The following is a 19349-nucleotide window of genomic DNA, read 5'->3' as shown; positions in this document are numbered from 1 at the left end:
AAACTCCATGTAGGTCCATTTCGAAGGAGAGATCAGACAGTTACCCAAAAGTATTTAAAAGTAGGGATGTAAACGATTGGTTTTTCTGATTTTTTGACATGAAAATAATAAATCAATTGATCAGTTATCGACAGTTATTTCAATCGGTTTTTTATAATTTTCTTTTTTGAAATAATCGATCAATAGGTCTATTTAACGATCAGTTTGGTTTTAATGATTTTTTTAACACCCTTATTTAAGACCCAATTCGAGAGTGGGCGTATAGGCTATACTACACTACAAGAGCAGGCCTGAAACCAATCCGAGAGCAGGCCTATGCCGGTATAAAAGCAGGCCAGAGCCCAATCTGAGAGCGGGTATAAGCCCATTCAAACAAAATGGGTAGGGTTTGGTATTTTTTGCTAGCAAGAAAAACTTTTTAAGCAGAAGCTTAGCGAAGGACACTTCCAGAAGCCATTGGAACCAGACTCGAAACAAGTAGTATAGTTAGACGGCATGTATACGTACAGTAGAAGATATAGAGAAAGAAAGACTGTGAAGGCTGATAGAGAATGTCAGGGAAGGAGAAACCAAGAACAATCAAGCTGCTGTGTCCTTCGCTGAGGAAGATTGTAGAATTGGAGGTATGGGATGAGCAGAGGCTGGACCTGGGGTTCATAGCTAAGGTTTTTGGGCTCGTCCCATCAACGTTGAAGCTGAATGGACACTTTATTAGCCGAGGCGTCGACCTTGTGTCGTCCTCTGTGACTTGGAGCTCACTGCTCTCTTTCTTCTCTGCCAAGGGCTTTTCTACTGGAAAAGACGACAAGGATGCGCTTATTGTCGATGGAAAGCTCTGCAAAGCTGGGACTAAACGTGAGTTCTTATCTTCCTTTTTTTTCTTTGTTGGGTATCTCGGTTTCTGTTTGGTCTGAAAGGGTGTTTCTTTGTCGATTTGTGCTGGTAAAACTCGTTACTGTATTTTTTTTATTGGTTTAATTCTTGTTGTTAAGAGTTGCAGGATAGTCTATGACTTTTGTAACAATTTTGTTGCTTAAATTTGTGTTAGAAGCTACTGAATCCTTAGTTCTAGGTGGGCTTGAAAGGAATTCGTAGTAGAACTGCAGTGCAGTGTCTAAGTGTCCGATATCTGTTTGAGAAAATTTTTCTTTGAATCCTTGAGACTTGAACAACCTTTGTAACTTTCGCTGTTGCAACACTGTCAGACTGTGGAACTCTTATTACTGTAAGAAAAGGTTGCTTCCAAGTTCTAATAACTTGAAAGGCTATTTATAGTTTATGTTGATCCACAGACTTGAGGGTTATATCAACTTTGTGAGTTAGAAATTATAGCAGAACAATGATACGAGTGTTGCTTGAGCAGCATAGCTTCAACAATACTTGAGAGTGGATAAACTGTAATAAATTTCAAGTGTGAATGTTTCTATTTGTCACTTTTTGAGTATTGAAATACATGGGTAATACTTTTGTATTTTAGGAGTTTTTGCATAAACATCGTGTTTGCTTGTATGGTTGATTTGATTGTTCTTGTGTGTAACATTAATTGTTTAGACTCACCATAGTTGTTGAATGGCAATTCCTTTTTAGGAATGTTATTTCTTTTAATCTTGATTTGACTCACAAAAGAAAGGATAACTTGGAATCCCAATACAATAACTTGAGGATGTTATAAAATCACCGTTCGAATAATCTGGATTTCGGTGAACTTTAGGTAAATCATGCTTTAATACTCTATGCAGTGTCCCCTCTAGCTACCCTTTTTAATTGTCCCATTCCTTCCACAAAGATTAAATTTTGATTTTTCAGGAGCGCATGACAATCGAAATGTTGTCAATGGGATCCACTGTACAACTGAATTGAAAGATCTCTGCATTAATAGTAGCCTGCAGACAGATAATGGCTTGCACATAAATAAAAAGCTGAGGGAAAGTGGCTCAGGTATAAGGTTGAATTATGAAAGTTCCATTAATTTTAAATCCTATTGGGTTACCGTTGTCAAGATTTTTGCTAATGTGAAACGAATGAGCTATAGCACCACATTTTAGGAGTCTTCTTGTTCCCACTTTAAGATATAAATATATAATCTACCAATTTTATGAGTATTATGGAATTTTGGCAGTTCTATCTTTCATAAAATAAGCCTACTTGAAATGCATGTGATAATGAAAAGACTGGGATTGAAGAACAGGAAGTAGAGATACATTCATTGGAGTTTTTCTGACATATGGTCCTTATAACTGACACTGAAGCATGGTTCTTTAGTATGTGAGGAAGGTCATCTAGCGTCTGAGTACGACGGTCCTGGTTTCAAGAGGAAGCAATTGTTCGAAGATGCAAGCTTGCTCAAAAAGTTAAAGATCCATGAAACCAACTCAGGTACCTCACTATTGTCCATGGACCGATCCCCCAATTTCACATCATTTTTCCTATTCAAAGAATTATTCAATATTCATCACTTTCACTGTGGAAGAAAAGAATAGAAGTTGCATGATATTGTTATATCATTTATGCTAGACGTAAATCTTCAACTTTGCTTTTTTTTTGAGTGCAAAAAAATACATTCGGCTACGATTTTGTAGCCTGATTTGGTTAAGTGCAAATCAAATGAGATGAAAGGAAATATGTTCGTCTATTTGTGTTCTTGTTGCACACTAGCTTCAAACTTCATTCAAGAGTGTCCATACTGATTATAGCTATCAGTTGTTCTGACCTGCTTGCTTTCGCCAGATGCTCATTGTCAACAATGGTTATTCTTCATATATCTCAAGATTGCTTAGTATAATAATGGAACTTTGTAGCATTCACATTTTTTTTGGCCTCTATTTTCCAGATATTCAAGGAATAGGGAATAACCAGAGTGACACTATCTGGAGCACATGTTCTACATCCAGCTACGTGAACGGCAATTTGAAACGGATGAGAGAAAAGGATGTGATTGTGGCTGCTCCTTGCAAAAAGATCAGATGAGCCTTCCACCGATTTTTTTTTTCTTATCAGTTATAGAGAGGAAAAAGTCATTTACTTTCTTTGTTTCGCACATTTTGGCAACACCGTGTCACACAGATGAGAAATTTTCGTCGCAATTTACAGACTTTCATGTAAATTAAATCTTGTAATATAGTTTTACCGACTTTCATGAGAATCTGTACAAAGAAAACACATGGCCTTGTTGTCCAATTTTGTATCCTTAGCATACAAAAATAAAGACTGGGTGAGTGATTTTCAGTGTTCTTTACATGTTATGATGATAGTTGTTTGAAGCTGTTTGTGGCTACTAGAAGCTAGAGAACAATACCATATAAGTTTATCCGTTGGATATTTGATATGAGCCTAAATTCGAATCGGCAAGTCCACGAACAGCTGATGACATGGTAAATCAGCATTCCTGTACTGGATTATTCTTTTCTTACTCTATTATGTGGAGAGTTATGAACATACTTATCCTCCCAATTAGGTTTTCCACTAGTAGTACAAGATTTTCGAGTATTTCCAATTATTATTACCAATCAGCACTATTGAGTAGTCAAATTCAGTCAAGCAAGATTGGCAAATAATGGCAATAATGAAAAGTAGAGAATTTCCTACCACAAAGAAAGTTTGAATAAATGACACAAAATTTGGATACAAATTTGGATCAGATGGTTGAGTGGGAAAAGAAATCTGATAATCCCTATGTCAGTATTCTTTCCTTTAGCACATATTGTACAGCTAAGACTAAAATGCAGTCATCCAGAATAGTTTTGCCAATAAACAGCAATCGCAGCAACCAGAATAACTTTAATCAACAGTTTTGAATTAGTGAAGGATGATGCTGATGCTGATGCTGATGCTTCAGTGGACGAGGGTGGTTCACACTGTTTTCTTCGAAGCTTGGCCGAAATTTTTGATAATAGCTGCGAAACTGGACCAGTTTTCTTGGCAGCTACAATCAGAATGACAGAGGAATAAATCAGGAGCTGGGCAAATAAGATATGAAGAACAAGGGCAGTAGCAACTTCAAGAATATTAACACATTATTGAGTTGCAAGAGCATAGTATAGTTATAATACTCCACATACCTTACAGTTTAGTCATAAAACATATACATGTCAAGAATCAATACTGCGAACTAAAGAGAAATGTTGTCGTAGTACAATATTGACATTCTATTTTTATAGGAGTATAAGGAAATTTTGGAAAATGAGATCCTATGTAAGACTCCTCAATGTATGAATTAAAAGACATGAAGTTACTTGACACAGTGACATAAGCAACCTAAACAGGAATCTAAAAATTATTGAAAACAATCTCAGAGCACTGCAATTTTCTTTCCACAACCCAGAGATTGAGCTTCAACTGAAATACTGCTAAAACACAATAAACATTTAATCATAAAGTTTTGTTTCAAGCTATAAATCCATTGATCGAATTCTTGGATTGAAATATAATAATTGAAAAACTAGAGTTAAGCTGTAGTTGAAAGATTGAAATGATTCAAGTGGCTAGCAATAACAATTGAAATGTAATAACTAATAAATGAAAAACTAGAGTGGGCTGTAGTTGAAACATTGAAAAGATTCAATAATAACAACAAAATAACTTCCTAAAATGATACAGATCAGTCTTTTCCATATTCTTAAGCTAAGTTTGGCATTGCTTATTTTCCCATGCTCGAGCTTATTTTTTGCTTTAAAAAGTGTTTATTGAAGATTTTTTTTACCAATCAACTTCGTAGTGCTTTTTTTTTTTGGGCTGTTAGAGACAGATGGAGAGATGTTTTTAAAAGTTACATTATGCTTTCTGTATTGTTCATTCCAAAAATATACCCTATAAAAGAATTACTAAACCAATAAATTTCAACAATACACCTCTATCTACTCATTTTTTATGAGCAAAAGTATTTTCAAGAATTTTTTACCAAACACATTGCTGCTTTTAAAAGCAACTTTTGATAGACACTTACCAAAACCTTCTCTAATATAAGCTTCTTCTATAAACAGTTTTCAACAAGCACAACATGCAAGGATATTGACGGATAGGTTGCCAATTACTACTCATGTTGAAGACATTACGTGATGGCAGTGAACAAACTGGTTTCGAGTAGTGGGATAATTACCAAGACAAGTAACAAAAGTTACCTTTGCTTTTCAGAAATCTTTCCTCCTCACCCACTCGCCTCCGCAGAACATTAAGCAATGATCCAAAATACAATGCAAATACTGTGCATGTGATCGTAATTACATTATAAGGCATGCTGTTGTGTAATTATTCGCAAGCGGACAAGTCGCACAAGTAATAAAGAATGAGTAGAGTATCGTTCCCACGAGGATATTTTAGCAAATTCAAATTCAAAGTCAATTCGAACAATTTTTACACTAATTGGCAATGCGAATTGTGATTGTGGTCATTCAAAGCTAACAAGCAACTGCAAAATCACTAAGTAAGTAACAAATTGAACAATTAACTAACAACAAACGACAATTTGATTTCCAAGAAAGTTAAACACTAGGGTTCCTAATTTCACCACCTCTCATCCAATTGAACTCCATTGATTCTTTAACTCTCAATTCTCAAATTAGTTGTTGACAATCAATTTCCCACTCTATTCAATGTTCTATTCCTAGATACATCGAATGTGTTTTCAACATAAATCCGGGTTATTCCTAACACTCGGATTAGTACATTGTAAACCCATTAAGATCAATGGAAATCACTTAACAATTGCATAAGTCATAAACCTATATTTCTATGGTTCATTCAACTTATGTTTTCTACGGATTCTTGCAACCTTAGGCCTATCCTTCCGGACTCAACTCAAGCTAAAAATCATTCAAATGGTGATCAAGCATTTGAAAGCAATAAGTGTATCCATAGAAAATCAACAACCATAAGAGAGATTAAAGGCTAAAATCAAGTTCATTCAACATTCAAAGAGGGGTTCCATTAGGACCCCTAGTTAGAGGATTAGTTCCTCATAATCACGAAATACAACTTGAAATCCATACTAGCAGTCATTTAATACAAGAAATGAGAAGAAATTAGATGAAACCCCTGAAATTCCAGCTTGAGCTCCCAAGGGTTGCCGTCCAAGCTTGAGAGAATTTCTCCAAAACGTTCCAACCCCCCAAAACCTAGCAACTTATTCCTTTTATACTCCCCATGACCCAGAGTCGTTTATCTCACAGGATGATGTCGTTTTGAGCTGATCTTTCTTGACTTTAGGTTGATTTCGGACATCTAAAGGCCTAAAAATTCGCGAGACTACTCTGGCCGATCGATCGGTTTTTGGCCCGATCGATCGGAATTCTCCACTGTCCAATTCAGTTAAATTAGAATCCGATCGATCGGGCATTTGGTCCGATCGATCGGATTTTTTCTTTCCGGGTCCAATTTCTTGCTTATTCCTATCCATTAAGCTGCTTTTCTTCCATTTATGCTCCGGAACCTGAAATGTGCAAATAACACTCTTTAAGCAGCATATAATTCGAATTAACTCTTAAACAATGCAAGATTTCATATAAAAGGATGCACAATTATATGAATATAATTGGCATATCAAATACCCCCACACTTAATCTTTGCTCGTCCTCGAGTAACTCCAAAATCAAGAATGAAAGGAATTTTAAAACTTTCCCACACTCTCAGGAATGAAAATAATTCAAGACAAAGGAGGAGCATCAACAAAACTGTAGCTCAGTAATAATATTTTTTTTTTTTTTTTTTTTTTAAAGGCTAAAAATCAACTTTCTAATCTACAATTCATCAATTCATCTCCAATGCATTGAACACATCAATAGGAAGCATCATAGAGGGGGAAAGCAACACTAAAAGTTTCAAAAGAAAAAGTTACACTACCATAAAATTAAAAGGTTCTAAAAGAAAAGAAAAACACAATAAAAAGAAGAAACGTGATCTAATAAAAAGTTTTTCCTTCCCACCCCCACACTTGATGGGAACACTGTCCTCAGTGTTGCAAACTATGAGTACACAGTAGGGAGGAGAGGAACAAAACAACCTGGGCAATCTCAGAAGGAACGACGCCTGGATGGAAGAGAAACAGTGGATGGCCCAGCAGAAGCAGGTGCAGGAGCAGCTGGCGCGTTAGAAGACTGCATGGACAGCTGGCGTAGAAGAGCAACCATCTCCGATTGCTGAGCACGAATGGCAGCCAGCTGGTCACGTGTCTCAATCTGAAACATCTCAATGGCCTCTAACCGCTCCTCCGTAGAGCGAACATGTGGTGGATCAGCCTGACTGGACGGGGGACTAGAATCAGCCGGCTCAGCAGCCGGATCAACAGCTGGAGGGAGATGACCTGTACGCAGATTCCAGTCGGCGGGGGAGAGCTCAGAAACAAGAGGATCAGCATCACCGGTCTCTGGTAGCGGGTGCCCCAAATGACGGAGCAAACGAGTGATCAACCGGGGAAAGAACAACTGCATCTTCTTCCCCTGACGCACCTCCGTAGTGCATTGCAGCATGGAGCGCACAAAATAATAGCCAATATCAAACCAGCACTCCTGATGGAAGAAATACAGTAACTCCAAGGCTGGGCCGCGTCTCTCAGATTTATGGCCATGGGGCCATAAATTTTTCTTCATCATACTGTCAATAATCCAAAGACGAGAGGGAATAGAGCCTCTCGTAGCAGCATGCCTATTTCTCTGGCGGACAACTGGGTCGGGCACTAACGTGTGGAACATGGTAGTGTGATCCACCTCTACCGGAGGGCCGACTGGAAGATCCTCTGAATAAGAAGCAGGATAGCCAAGAGCATCACAAATATCAGCAGTAGTGAATGTATAAGAAACGACTCCTTTGTCTATCTTGGGTATTCTCACAATGTAATGCTCGGGGCCGTCGTCGCCCTCGCTGGAATCAACCGTGCGTAGAGTACGGTAGAAAGCACGAATTAAAGTGGAGTATACATCAAGCCGGAAATGGCGGTAGTTCCACAGAAAATCTAGCCGAGCTCGACTCAAGTACCCCGCGGCCCAAGAATTCAGTGGCTCGTCCATGATACGGGAGTCGAGCCTCCAATCATTCGCAATGCGAGCCGAAGCAAAATTATCCTCCGATGGCCGCGGACGCGGAGGTGCCAAAGTTTTCTTCTTAGTGCCCCGCGCTCGCTTGGGGGAGGGTGGAGGTGTGGTGGAACCGGACGCCTCAGCTGCCTTGCGTCGTCCCATGCTGCAAAAGACGAAAACAGATGAGAGCACGATGCAAAAATATGGAAAACACAAGGACAACAAGGTCGGATACATCTAACAAGCTCAAGTTCCCACAGGCATCCATTTCAAAATAGTGTAAGCATTCAAACAAATCCCGCACTTCAAATGTGGAAGACATAATCTCACCCAAAACCACACGCATCAGAAACTGTGCGCAAAAATCAATAATAGGCAAATAAACACCAAAAGTCCTCAATGCACGACCCAACATGATATATATGTATATAATGGAGCAAGGGACGTGAGCATACAAAGAAACGTATGTGAATTCGCAATTTCAAACAAAGAAAAGTGGGTGACACATTTTACTAAGCTCGTTATGCATGAAAATGAGAACTTGAGCGCGGGCATATTGCAATAGTGAAGAACAGGTCAAATTGGCAAGAAAACACTCATACAGGTCACTAGAGCATATCAAAATTGGAACGTGATAATTGCAAGCACTCTAACATGGTTGGAACATTTCATCGAACACATTGTGTGCATAAGGAATACAAGTCAAGAACAAAGTGCAAAATAGTAATGGCTTCCCTTGTTCCTAGAAAGAATGATGGAATAAGAGTAAACAAAACATTCAGACACTTCGAATCCATGTTCAATCAATCCATACAGCCCACCTCTCCCAAATCTCCAATTATCAGGAAATATCAACATATGGCAGCACACAATCTCAAAATTTAAATGCGAAGGAAGAGTGAAGGAATCATACCTGAGAGGGAGATGAACCCAAGTGAGAGAAATGAGTGAATGAAAGAAAACGGGAAAGAAAAATGATGAAAAATGGTTGATGGAGTCGGGGTCGGGTGAGAGAACAAGAGAGAAAAGAGAGAAAAGGTAAAAGGGGAAGGGGCGCGGCGCGGGCTGGGGTCTTTAAAAACCCTGGCCCGCGCGTCCGATCGATCGGAAGTAAGGTCCGATCGATCGGATTTTCCCACGGGTCCCCCTTTTTTTTTTTTACTTACCCAATCCGATCGATCGGCTATATGGTCCGATCGATCGGACTTCGTCTCTGTCCATATTTTCACAATTTTGCATATCCTGCACCATAACACTTCCAATCCAACCCAGGCAGTTTTCAAAACAAGCAAAACAAATATGTACATGAAAATAAAGCAATGCAAAAGAAATTAGGGAACGAAAGTACCCTGGTTGGGTTGCCTCCCAACAAGCGCCTAGTTTATAGTCGATGGCCCGACTATGGCTTGCTCATTGTTGTGGATTTTGGAGAGGAAGAGTGACCTTCCCTCCAGAAAATTCAGCTTCATAATAAGGCTTCAATCTCTGCCCATTCACCTTGAATGAAGTTCCCATAGTTTCATGCTTGATCTCAACGGCGCCATGAGGAAACACCGTGGTAACTAGAAAAGGTCCGGACCATCTCGATTTGAGCTTGCCCGGAAATAGACGGAGTCTTGAATTGAATAACAGCACTTGTTGCCCCACCTTGAACTCCTTCCGAACAATGTGGCTATCATGCCATTTCTTGGTCCGTTCCTTATAGATTTTTGCATTCTCATAAGCATCAAGGCGAATTTCATCAAGCTCATTCAATTGCAATAACCGTTGTTCTCCCGCACTTGTCATGTCAAAATTCAGAAATTTAATAGCCCAAAAGGCTTTGTGCTCCAATTCAACCGGGAGGTGACAAGCTTTCCCAAATACCAAGCGGAAGGGAGACATGCCAATAGGAGTTTTAAAAGCTGTACGGTAAGCCCACAAAGCATCATCTAGCTTTAAAGACCAATCCTTCCTTGAGGCATTGACTGTTTTTTCAAGAATTTTCTTCAACTCTCTATTAGAAATCTCCACTTGGCCACTTGTCTGAGGATGGTACGGAGTAGCGACCTTGTGAGTAATGCCATATTTGGCAAGCAAGGAATCGAATTGCCGGTTGCAAAAGTGGGTACCCCCATCACTAATAATCGCCCTCGGGGTACCAAATCTTGTAAAAATATTCTTCTTCAAAAACTTCAACACCCTTTTGGAATCATTGGTGGGTAATGCCATAGCCTCCACCCATTTAGAAACATAGTCAACCGCCATAAGGATATAGCAATTTCCCAAAGAATTAGGGAATGGCCCCATAAAATCTATGCCCCACACATCAAAAAGCTCCACCTCGAGAATATTGGTTAAAGGCATTTGATTTCGATTTGAAATATTCCCAGTACGTTGACATTCATCACAAGCAGAAACAAATGAGTGGGCATCTTTAAACAAAGTAGGCCAATAAAAACCGGATTGCAAGACCTTAGCTGCCGTTTTGTTACCGCCAAAATGACCACCACATGGAAACGAGTGGCAATGCTTCAAGATACTAATCATTTCTTCCTCCGGAACACACCGACGAATAATTTGATCCATACATTGCTTCCATAAGAAAGGCTCCTCCCAATAATAAAACCGAACAAGATGGAGGAATCTCTTCCTTTGATAGTGGGATAAATCCGGAGGAAGGATCTCCTTGGCCAAATAATTTACAAAATCAGCATACCAAGGAGTTGTAGAAGAGTGAATAGCAAACAATTGTTCATCTGGAAATGTTTCTTTGATAGGAATGGTCGCTTCTTCACGCCCCTCCAATATTCTAGACAAGTGATCCGCCACCACATTCTCGGATCCCTTTTTATCTCGAATTTCCAAGTCAAATTCTTGCAATAGAAGAATCCATCGAATCAACCTTGGCTTGGCTTCCTTCTTCATTAATAAATAGCGCAAGGCTGCATGATCAGTGTATACAATGACTTTAGAGCCAATCAAGTACGACCGGAACTTGTCAAGAGCAAAGACAACCGCCAAAAGTTCTTTCTCCGTTGTTGTGTAATTGAGTTGAGCATCATTTAGAGTACGGCTAGCATAGTAGATAACATACAAAATTTTATTCTTCCTTTGACCGAGAACCGCTCCCATAGCGTAGTCACTAGCATCACACATGAGCTCAAATGGAATGTTCCAATCCGGAGAAGTGATAATAGGAGCTGTAGTAAGCCTTTCCTTGAGAGTGGTATAGGCTGCCAAGCACTCCTTTGTAAAATGAAACTTAACATCTTTCAACAATAATTCACACAAAGGCTTTGTGATTCTCGAAAAATCCTTGATGAAACGCCTATAGAATCCCGCATGCCCCAAAAAACTTCTCACCTCTTTAACCGAAGTTGGTGGAGGGAGTTTCTCAATAAGTTCAATTTTAGCTTTGTCCACTTCAATGCCCTTTTGAGAAATTCGATGCCCTAAGACTATCCCTTCTTGCACCATGAAATGGCATTTCTCCCAATTGAGCACTAAATTAGTCTCTTCACATCTTTGGAGCACCATAGATAAATTTTTCAAACAAGAGTCAAATGATGAGCCAAAAACAGAAAAATCATCCATGAATACCTCAATTGTGTGCTCCACCATATCACTGAAAATACTCATCATACACCGTTGAAAGGTGGCCGGCGCATTACATAAGCCGAAAGGCATCCTTTTATAAGCAAAAGTGCCAAAAGGACAAGTAAAAGTGGTCTTTTCTTGGTCTTCCGGAGCAATGGGGATTTGATTGTACCCCGAATAACCATCCAAGAAGCAATAATAGGAATATCCCGAAAGCCTCTCTAGCATTTGATCAATAAAGGGTAAAGGAAAGTGATCCTTCCTAGTGGCATTGTTGAGCTTCCTATAATCAATGCAAACTCGCCAACCAGTCGTAGTGCGGGTGGGAATCAATTCATTCTTCTCATTCTTCACCACTGTGATTCCACCCTTTTTGGGGACTACTTGCACCGGACTTACCCAAGAACTATCTGAAATAGGGTAAATAATTCCTGCATCAAGAAGTTTTAAAATTTCAGCTTTTACTACATCTTTCATATTGGGATTTAGTCGGCGTTGATGCTCTACCGAAGACTTGTAATCCTCCTCCATTAGAATACGATGCATACACATAGTGGGGCTGATTCCCCGAATATCTGCTATTGTCCACCCCAAAGCCATTTTGTGCTCCCTCAATACTCTTAAAAGTTTGTCCTCTTCTTCCGTATTCAACTTCGAAGAGATAATAACCGGCAAGGTAGTAGAATTTCCCAAGTAAGCATACCGAAGATGAGACGGAAGAGGTTTCAAAGTGAGTGTTGGAGCTTCTATGATACTTGGTTGTGGCCTTGAAGACAAAACACCAAGCGGTTCAAATCGCTGGAATCTTCTTGGTTTAGCTTCTTGCATCGATTCTAACCAATTCATAAACTCTACCATTTCATCATCACCGTATTCAAGAGCATCTCTATTCACCAAGCAAGACTCAAGAGGGTCTTGGCAAGAATTGATGGAATAAGTATGAGCCAAAATATGGTCCACCGAGTCTATGCAAAGACAAGATTCTTCGTCATTCGGGTACTTGGTAGTGTTAAACACCTTGAACGTGACTTCTTCATCCGCAATTCTCAATACCAAAGTACCTTTTTCCACATCAATAAGAGTCCTCCCCGTACGCAAGAAAGGTCTCCCCAAAATAATTGGAGTATTAGAATCTTCTTCCATATCAAGAATCACAAAATCCACCGGAAAAACCAATTTGTCTACTTTGACAAGAACATCCTCAATGATACCCCGAGGATGTTTAATAGATCGATCCGCCATGATAAGAGACATTGTAGTGGGGCTGATTTCATGCAAGCCAATGAGCTTGGCTATCGATAGTGGCATTAAATTGATACTAGCTCCCAAATCACATAATGCCCTTTCAATTACTGTACTGCCAATAGTGCAAGGAATAGTGAAACTTCCTGGATCTTTCTTCTTAACTGGAAGCTTTTGCTGCACTATTGCACTACACTCCTCTGTCAACTGGACACTCTCATAATCCTTCAACCTCCGCTTCTTAGAAAGAATCTCCTTCATAAACTTGGCATAGCTGGGCATCTGCTCCAAAGCTTCGGCAAAAGGTATGTTTATCTGCAATTTCTTGAACACATCAAGAAACTTTGAGAATCCAGAATCCGTCTTGGTGTTTTTCAACCTTTGTGGAAAAGGAATTGGAGGTACATATGCTTTAACTGGAGGTGCTGGCAATGAACTATCAGGCCAATCCAATTCAACTGCATACCGGGACTGCACATCCTTGCTCTTCTGCATATTTTCAACACTTTCATTTTGGTCTGCAGTGGTCCGATCGATCGGAATTGTGTCCGATCGATCGGATTTTTCTCCTGTCTCATTTTCAAATTCAGGGATCCGATCGATCGGATTTGAGGTCCGATCGATCGGATTTGGACTCTGTGTTTCCTCAACTACATTTTTCTGCAATTCTGCATCTTTCAATTTTTTCGCTTTTTCAGCATCGAGATCAGCAGCAGTTTTTACTAGATTCTCATTCCGTAAGGTGATAGCATAACAATGATCTTTACCTTTTGGATTCACTTCCGTTTGGCTAGGGAGTTCCCCTTTTTCTCTTGATGATAGGGCATTAGCTAGCTGCCCCACTTGTATTTCAAGATTTCTAATGGATGCCCCTTGATTCTGAATCAGTGACGCTTGAGTTTGTAATGCAGAATCAGTCTTGCTAATGAAATTGTTGGTGTTGTTGGCTAATGCCTCCATACTTCCGGCCATTTTAGCAAACATTTCATCGATATCCCTCCTTTTCTCTTGTGGCTGGATTTGTTGAGGGGGGGGGTTTTGCACATTTTTATTGTTGCTCCAAGAGAAGTTTGGATGATTCCGAAACCCCGGATTATAGAAGTTTGAGTATGGATCATTTCGGGGCCGACTGTAATATCCACCTCCAATAGCATTAACTTGCTCACCTTGAGACGAAGATGCATTAGTGATCAAGCATTCTCCGGTGTGATGGTTAGTACTACAACAATAATCACAAGACATATGAGAAGGTGTGCTTTGCATAGCATGTACTCCTTGAGCTTGATTTAGTGTCAATGCCTCAATCTTCTTTGCCATTATAGCCAAGGTAGACATAACTTCATCATCTCTAAAACTTCCTCCTTGCTTTGGATTCCCCCTCTCCGAAGACCAAGAGTTAGTGGTTTTGGCCACTTTTTCCAGTAATTCTCTAGCCTCCTCTTGATTCTTGGTCATGAATGAACCTCCCGCAGCTGCATTAATAGTCTCCTTAGTATGCATGCTCAAACCATTATAAAAAGCTTGGTACACTACCCATTCCGGGAGGCCATGATTTGGGCAACTTCGAATAATTCCTTTAAAGCGCTCCCAAGCTTCATAAAATGATTCAAAATCCTTTTGGGCAAAAGACATGATATCCGCCCTAATTAGCACCGCCTTGCTTGGAGGAAAGAATTTCGTCAAAAATTGTTCCGCCATCTCATCCCAAGTGGTGATAGAGTTGGGAGGCAAAGACATCAACCATCCCTTAGCCTTGTCCCTCAAAGAAAATGGGAATAACCTCAACAAGATAGCATCCTTAGAAGCTCCGTTAATCCCAAAAGTGGTGCACACATGCAAGAAAGAGCGAAGATGAATATTGGGCTCTTCATTGGGAAGACCATAGAAAACCACTGAATTAGAGATAATGTTGATGATAGCCGGCTTGATCTCAAAATTAGTAGCATTGATAGGGGGATAGCGGATGCTTGAAGGATTGGTGTCCCAAGTAGGCCTAGCACAATCCTCGAGAGAGCGAGGATCAAATTGTCTAGGAGGACCTTCAACCTCATCATCACCATGTCTTACATTAACACCTCCACCATTACCATTGCCACCATTCACATTTACAGCTCCACCAAGATCACCAAGATTTCCCCTTCCTTGATTGTCCCCAAAGCCTTCCATTTGATTATTAATAAGCTCTCGTCTAAGATTGTGAAGAGTCCTTTCAATCTCCAAATCAATAGCAATTAATTCTGGATTAGAAGAACGTGTTCCCAAGCTCATACAAGAGGAAATAATTTCTGCAGAAAATTAAAAACCGAATTAGCACAAAAATTTCCTAAATTGACACAAAAATAAAACTTTGCCTCAATCCCCGGCAACGGCGCCAAAAACTTGTTGTGTAATTATTCGCAAGCGGACAAGTCGCACAAGTAATAAAGAATGAGTAGAGTATCGTTCCCACGAGGATATTTTAGCAAATTCAAATTCAAAGTCAATTCGAACAATTTTTACACTAATTGGCAATGCGAATTGTGATTGTGGTCATTCAAAGCTAACAAGCAACTGCAAAATCACTAAGTAAGTAACAAATTGAACAATTAACTAACAACAAACGACAATTTGATTTCCAAGAAAGTTAAACACTAGGGTTCCTAATTTCACCACCTCTCATCCAATTGAACTCCATTGATTCTTTAACTCTCAATTCTCAAATTAGTTGTTGACAATCAATTTCCCACTCTATTCAATGTTCTATTCCTAGATACATCGAATGTGTTTTCAACATAAATCCGGGTTATTCCTAACACTCGGATTAGTACATTGTAAACCCATTAAAATCAATGGAAATCACTTAACAATTGCATAAGTCATAAACCTATATTTCTATGGTTCATTCAACTTATGTTTTCTACGGATTCTTGCAACCTTAGGCCTATCCTTCCGGACTCAACTCAAGCTAAAAATCATTCAAATGGTGATCAAGCATTTGAAAGCAATAAGTGTATCCATAGAAAATCAACAACCATAAGAGAGATTAAAGGCTAAAATCAAGTTCATTCAACATTCAAAGAGGGGTTCCATTAGGACCCCTAGTTAGAGGATTAGTTCCTCATAATCACGAAATACAACTTGAAATCCATACTAGCAGTCATTTAATACAAGAAATGAGAAGAAATTAGATGAAACCCCTGAAATTCCAGCTTGAGCTCCCAAGGGTTGCCGTCCAAGCTTGAGAGAATTTCTCCAAAACGTTCCAACCCCCCAAAACCTAGCAACTTATTCCTTTTATACTCCCCATGACCCAGAGTCGTTTATCTCACAGGATGATGTCGTTTTGAGCTGATCTTTCTTGACTTTAGGTTGATTTCGGACATCTAAAGGCCTAAAAATTCGCGAGACTACTCTGGCCGATCGATCGGTTTTTGGCCCGATCGATCGGAATTCTCCACTGTCCAATTCAGTTAAATTAGAATCCGATCGATCGGGCATTTGGTCCGATCGATCGGATTTTTTCTTTCCGGGTCCAATTTCTTGCTTATTCCTATCCATTAAGCTGCTTTTCTTCCATTTATGCTCCGGAACCTGAAATGTGCAAATAACACTCTTTAAGCAGCATATAATTCGAATTAACTCTTAAACAATGCAAGATTTCATATAAAAGGATGCACAATTATATGAATATAATTGGCATATCACATGCTAAAATCAGGAGTTGTCAAAGGCACAAGTAGCACTTCTGTGTAAGACAGAACAGGACTATTTTTCTGCAATGGAAAACCATAATCCTTTAATGAACAGAAGTCCAGAATGGCAGCGTTTATAGGAACAAGAGTAAGCAAGGAGTTCATAATACCTGAAACATGGATATCATGGGAGACTTGTTCAAAGAGCTATCTCCCAGAAAAAGCAAGTTTGTATGGAAATTTGGAAAGCTTATTACAGCTGATGGAATGTCAAATCCTTGATTAGCATCTGGAGGATATTCATCAATGTGCAAAAAACCCTGTTGAGATAAAAGAAAAAGTCGCAAATAAACAAAAGAAATCAAATGCATGTTAAAGTAGAGCTGAATGATGTGACATGATTAGGTCACAATAATGACCATGTCACCCACCCTTCCCATTATTAGAAATAAAGAAAAAGGTCCACATTCCATGATAATATGTTTATGAACACTTGGTCACAAAAGATATTTCAGAAGAATTCGGTAATGCACTTCCAAGATATATATGTGAGTGTGAATGACATGCAAACTTATCATACCATATATCCAAGCTAAGTTCAATAAGAGCAGAGTGCGTACCTTATCAAATTCTAAAGTTAAAGCAGCTGATTTCACACCACAAGGAAGCTTAAGAACCATCTCCATCACTCCAGGTGATTCCTTGTCCTTGGAAGGCGAAACACGTATCTTCTCTACAATATCTCTAACTGCATGTGGTTGGCCATCAACAAACACTCCAAGAGTATGGTAATAAACTTTGATATACCAAGGCACCACTTGGAAGATGTCAACTTGCAACTTGCCATCGAGACCATTAGCATCCAGTGAACTCGTGATCGATTCTGTAGATTTTAAGGAGATAGCAATTGCACTTTCATTCCCACTTCCCATTAAGAATCTGCTGGCATGCAAAGGTGCCTGTTGACGACATGTCCAGACCACAGGGAACTTCCAGGTAAGGCCTAAATCCAATGGCAGAGAGTAACTGTACTTATCAACTTGAAATTCATATAGAATAGAAGGGCACTTGATATGAATATTATTAACTTCCCGGAACATCCTATCTCGCTTAATTGATAAATCAAAGTAAGGATTGCTCAAAAACCCCTCCAAGGCTAAGTTTTCATCTCCAGATTTAACATTTTCTTTCTCCACATTCTTGAGTTCAGACACTAGACCCCTTTCAAATTGAAGATATACATTACTAGACTTGGCAAGCATACATCTTCCGCTCACTTTTCTGAAAAAAAATTGAACTCATAGACCAGCTCGGCTGTAAATTTGGTTTGGAAGAATACAACATATTTTTCTGATCATTAGGTTGAAGAACAACTGTAAGTGTTTGTTCTAGTACAATGCCTGAACCCCACCCCTCCAAATTAGATGCAATTGAGGTCAAACGCAATCGTTGAGAGTGATAGAAGCCTTTGTAGATAGATGGTCTGTGCATTAATGCTGAAAGCCCATCTTTATCACGACAAGGAAGAAGCTTCAACCACGGAGTAAGGTTCTCTGTGCAAACAGCCTCACGAGGCAAAGTTCCGTATCTAAGACTGCCCGAGGCAGGCGGAAAGCTCCATTCAGGTGCAGAATAACTGGCAGAAGACTCCAGAAAATTGATTGAAGCACAAAAAAGACCTGAAAGGGTGTGGGTCAAGTTCTTCCAAGCAGCATCAATCTGCTCTTGAGGAAGATCAAAGACAGCCCACAGCTCAACTCCAGGAGGCTTTGCATTGTTGCTTGTTATGGGATCAAAACCACCCCATTGCTCATAGTTCCAGCGACCTTGTGTGAAAGATAACTCCATTTCTTCAACTTGGAATTTTTGAACCTGTCCAAGCAACAACGTCCTAGTGTGTTATAAAACTTGCAAATCCTCGTGTTGATCCAATTCTTTTTCATTTACAAAGAAATTGGATGGCAAGTTCAATACTCTCCACAAAGCAAAAGCCAACAGCAACACCAACCCCAACCAATCCCCAATCCACCATTCAATCAACCAACTGCGCAGGTAATATAAAACCCATCTTAGACTCTGGAAAAATGCACAATACAAAATCCCAAAAGCTTAGCTATAAGCATAAAATAAATTCAAATTCGCTTATCAGAGTTTATGTATTCTGGGAATTTCTAGAAACCAAAGAAGCTACAATTCAACTTAGCGCAACCACTGCGTTGGTTTTTAAGGAAAGTCATGACTGTGATATTAAGAAAACAAAATGAGAAGTTAAATAGTAATGCTTCTTTTATTTCTAGAGAATCAACCAAGCAACAAGCGACAAAATAATAGAGAAAGTGATACATACAAGCTGAGCAATGGCCTTGGGGAAGAGGTGATGGTGGCGGACAAAGGAGTTAGAAGGAGGGGTTCTGCTTTCGAAGTGGAAATGCGCCATCACTTTTCGATCTGGCAACGGCCTGAGCACCAATTCCTCATGGAACTCCTCTTCACCAGTTAACGATCCAAGGGAGATTGCAGTGAGCAAGAGCTGACCAATAACTATAACAAAGAGTACGAGACTCGGAATCTCCATTGATTCCGTAACAACACAGAGAGAGGGACTGATTCAGTTCGTAAGTTCAGTGAAACGGGGCGTCTCCGCCATTAGAGAATAGAGAGCACCTTGCTTGAAAATAGTTAGTCAAAAAAAGTTCTTTAATGGGCTGGGCCAACTATTGTTCAACAATGGGCCTGAGAGTGGCCCAGATATCAAAAACTTTCGGTTTCCAGTAGCCTCTACAATCTGGGCTTTTATAGCTAAGATTGTTCACATATCCAATGCTACAATCGCACATTATTGGCCGTTGAT

General features: G+C 39.6%; 2 protein-coding genes and 1 non-coding gene across 5 annotated transcripts; 2 read left to right on the top strand and 1 right to left on the bottom strand.

Moving 5' to 3' along the window:
- Positions 1 to 422: 422 nt before the first annotated feature.
- On the top strand, positions 423 to 3227 carry LOC120007137. 2 transcript variants are annotated; one of them, XM_038857327.1, is made up of 4 exons: positions 423 to 855; positions 1807 to 1938; positions 2263 to 2376; positions 2831 to 3227. In XM_038857327.1, the coding sequence occupies exons 1-4, from the start codon at positions 552 to 554 to the stop codon at positions 2965 to 2967; spliced, it is 687 nt and encodes a 228-aa protein (XP_038713255.1). In that variant the 5' UTR covers positions 423 to 551; the 3' UTR covers positions 2968 to 3227. The 2 variants fall into 2 exon arrangements, with proteins under 2 accessions (XP_038713255.1, XP_038713256.1); XM_038857328.1 differs by lacking the exon at positions 1807 to 1938.
- Positions 3228 to 3576: 349 nt separating this feature from the next.
- LOC120007875 (GPI transamidase component PIG-T-like) lies at positions 3577 to 19135 on the bottom strand. 2 transcript variants are annotated; one of them, XM_038858349.1, is made up of 6 exons: positions 18846 to 19135; positions 17119 to 18542; positions 16669 to 16818; positions 16512 to 16579; positions 5118 to 5230; positions 3577 to 3922 (listed from the first exon to the last, which is right to left on the bottom strand). In XM_038858349.1, exons 2-6 carry the CDS (start codon positions 17758 to 17760, stop codon positions 3726 to 3728), a joined length of 1170 nt encoding a protein of 389 aa, XP_038714277.1. In that variant the 5' UTR covers positions 17761 to 18542; positions 18846 to 19135; the 3' UTR covers positions 3577 to 3725. The 2 variants fall into 2 exon arrangements, with proteins under 2 accessions (XP_038714277.1, XP_038714276.1); XM_038858348.1 differs by having other exon boundaries at positions 17119 to 18370.
- On the top strand, positions 14371 to 14477 carry LOC120008317. Its single transcript, XR_005470440.1, has one exon. It is a non-coding gene; the product is annotated as a small nucleolar RNA R71 (small nucleolar RNA).
- Positions 19136 to 19349: the final 214 nt, after the last annotated feature.

The sequence above is a fragment of the Tripterygium wilfordii genome, chromosome 10 (assembly GCF_013401445.1).
Source record: "Tripterygium wilfordii isolate XIE 37 chromosome 10, ASM1340144v1, whole genome shotgun sequence".
NCBI lineage: Eukaryota > Viridiplantae > Streptophyta > Magnoliopsida > Celastrales > Celastraceae > Tripterygium > Tripterygium wilfordii.
The sequence above is the reverse complement of the archived record's forward strand: the minus strand, read 5'-3'. Positions and strand labels throughout refer to the sequence as shown.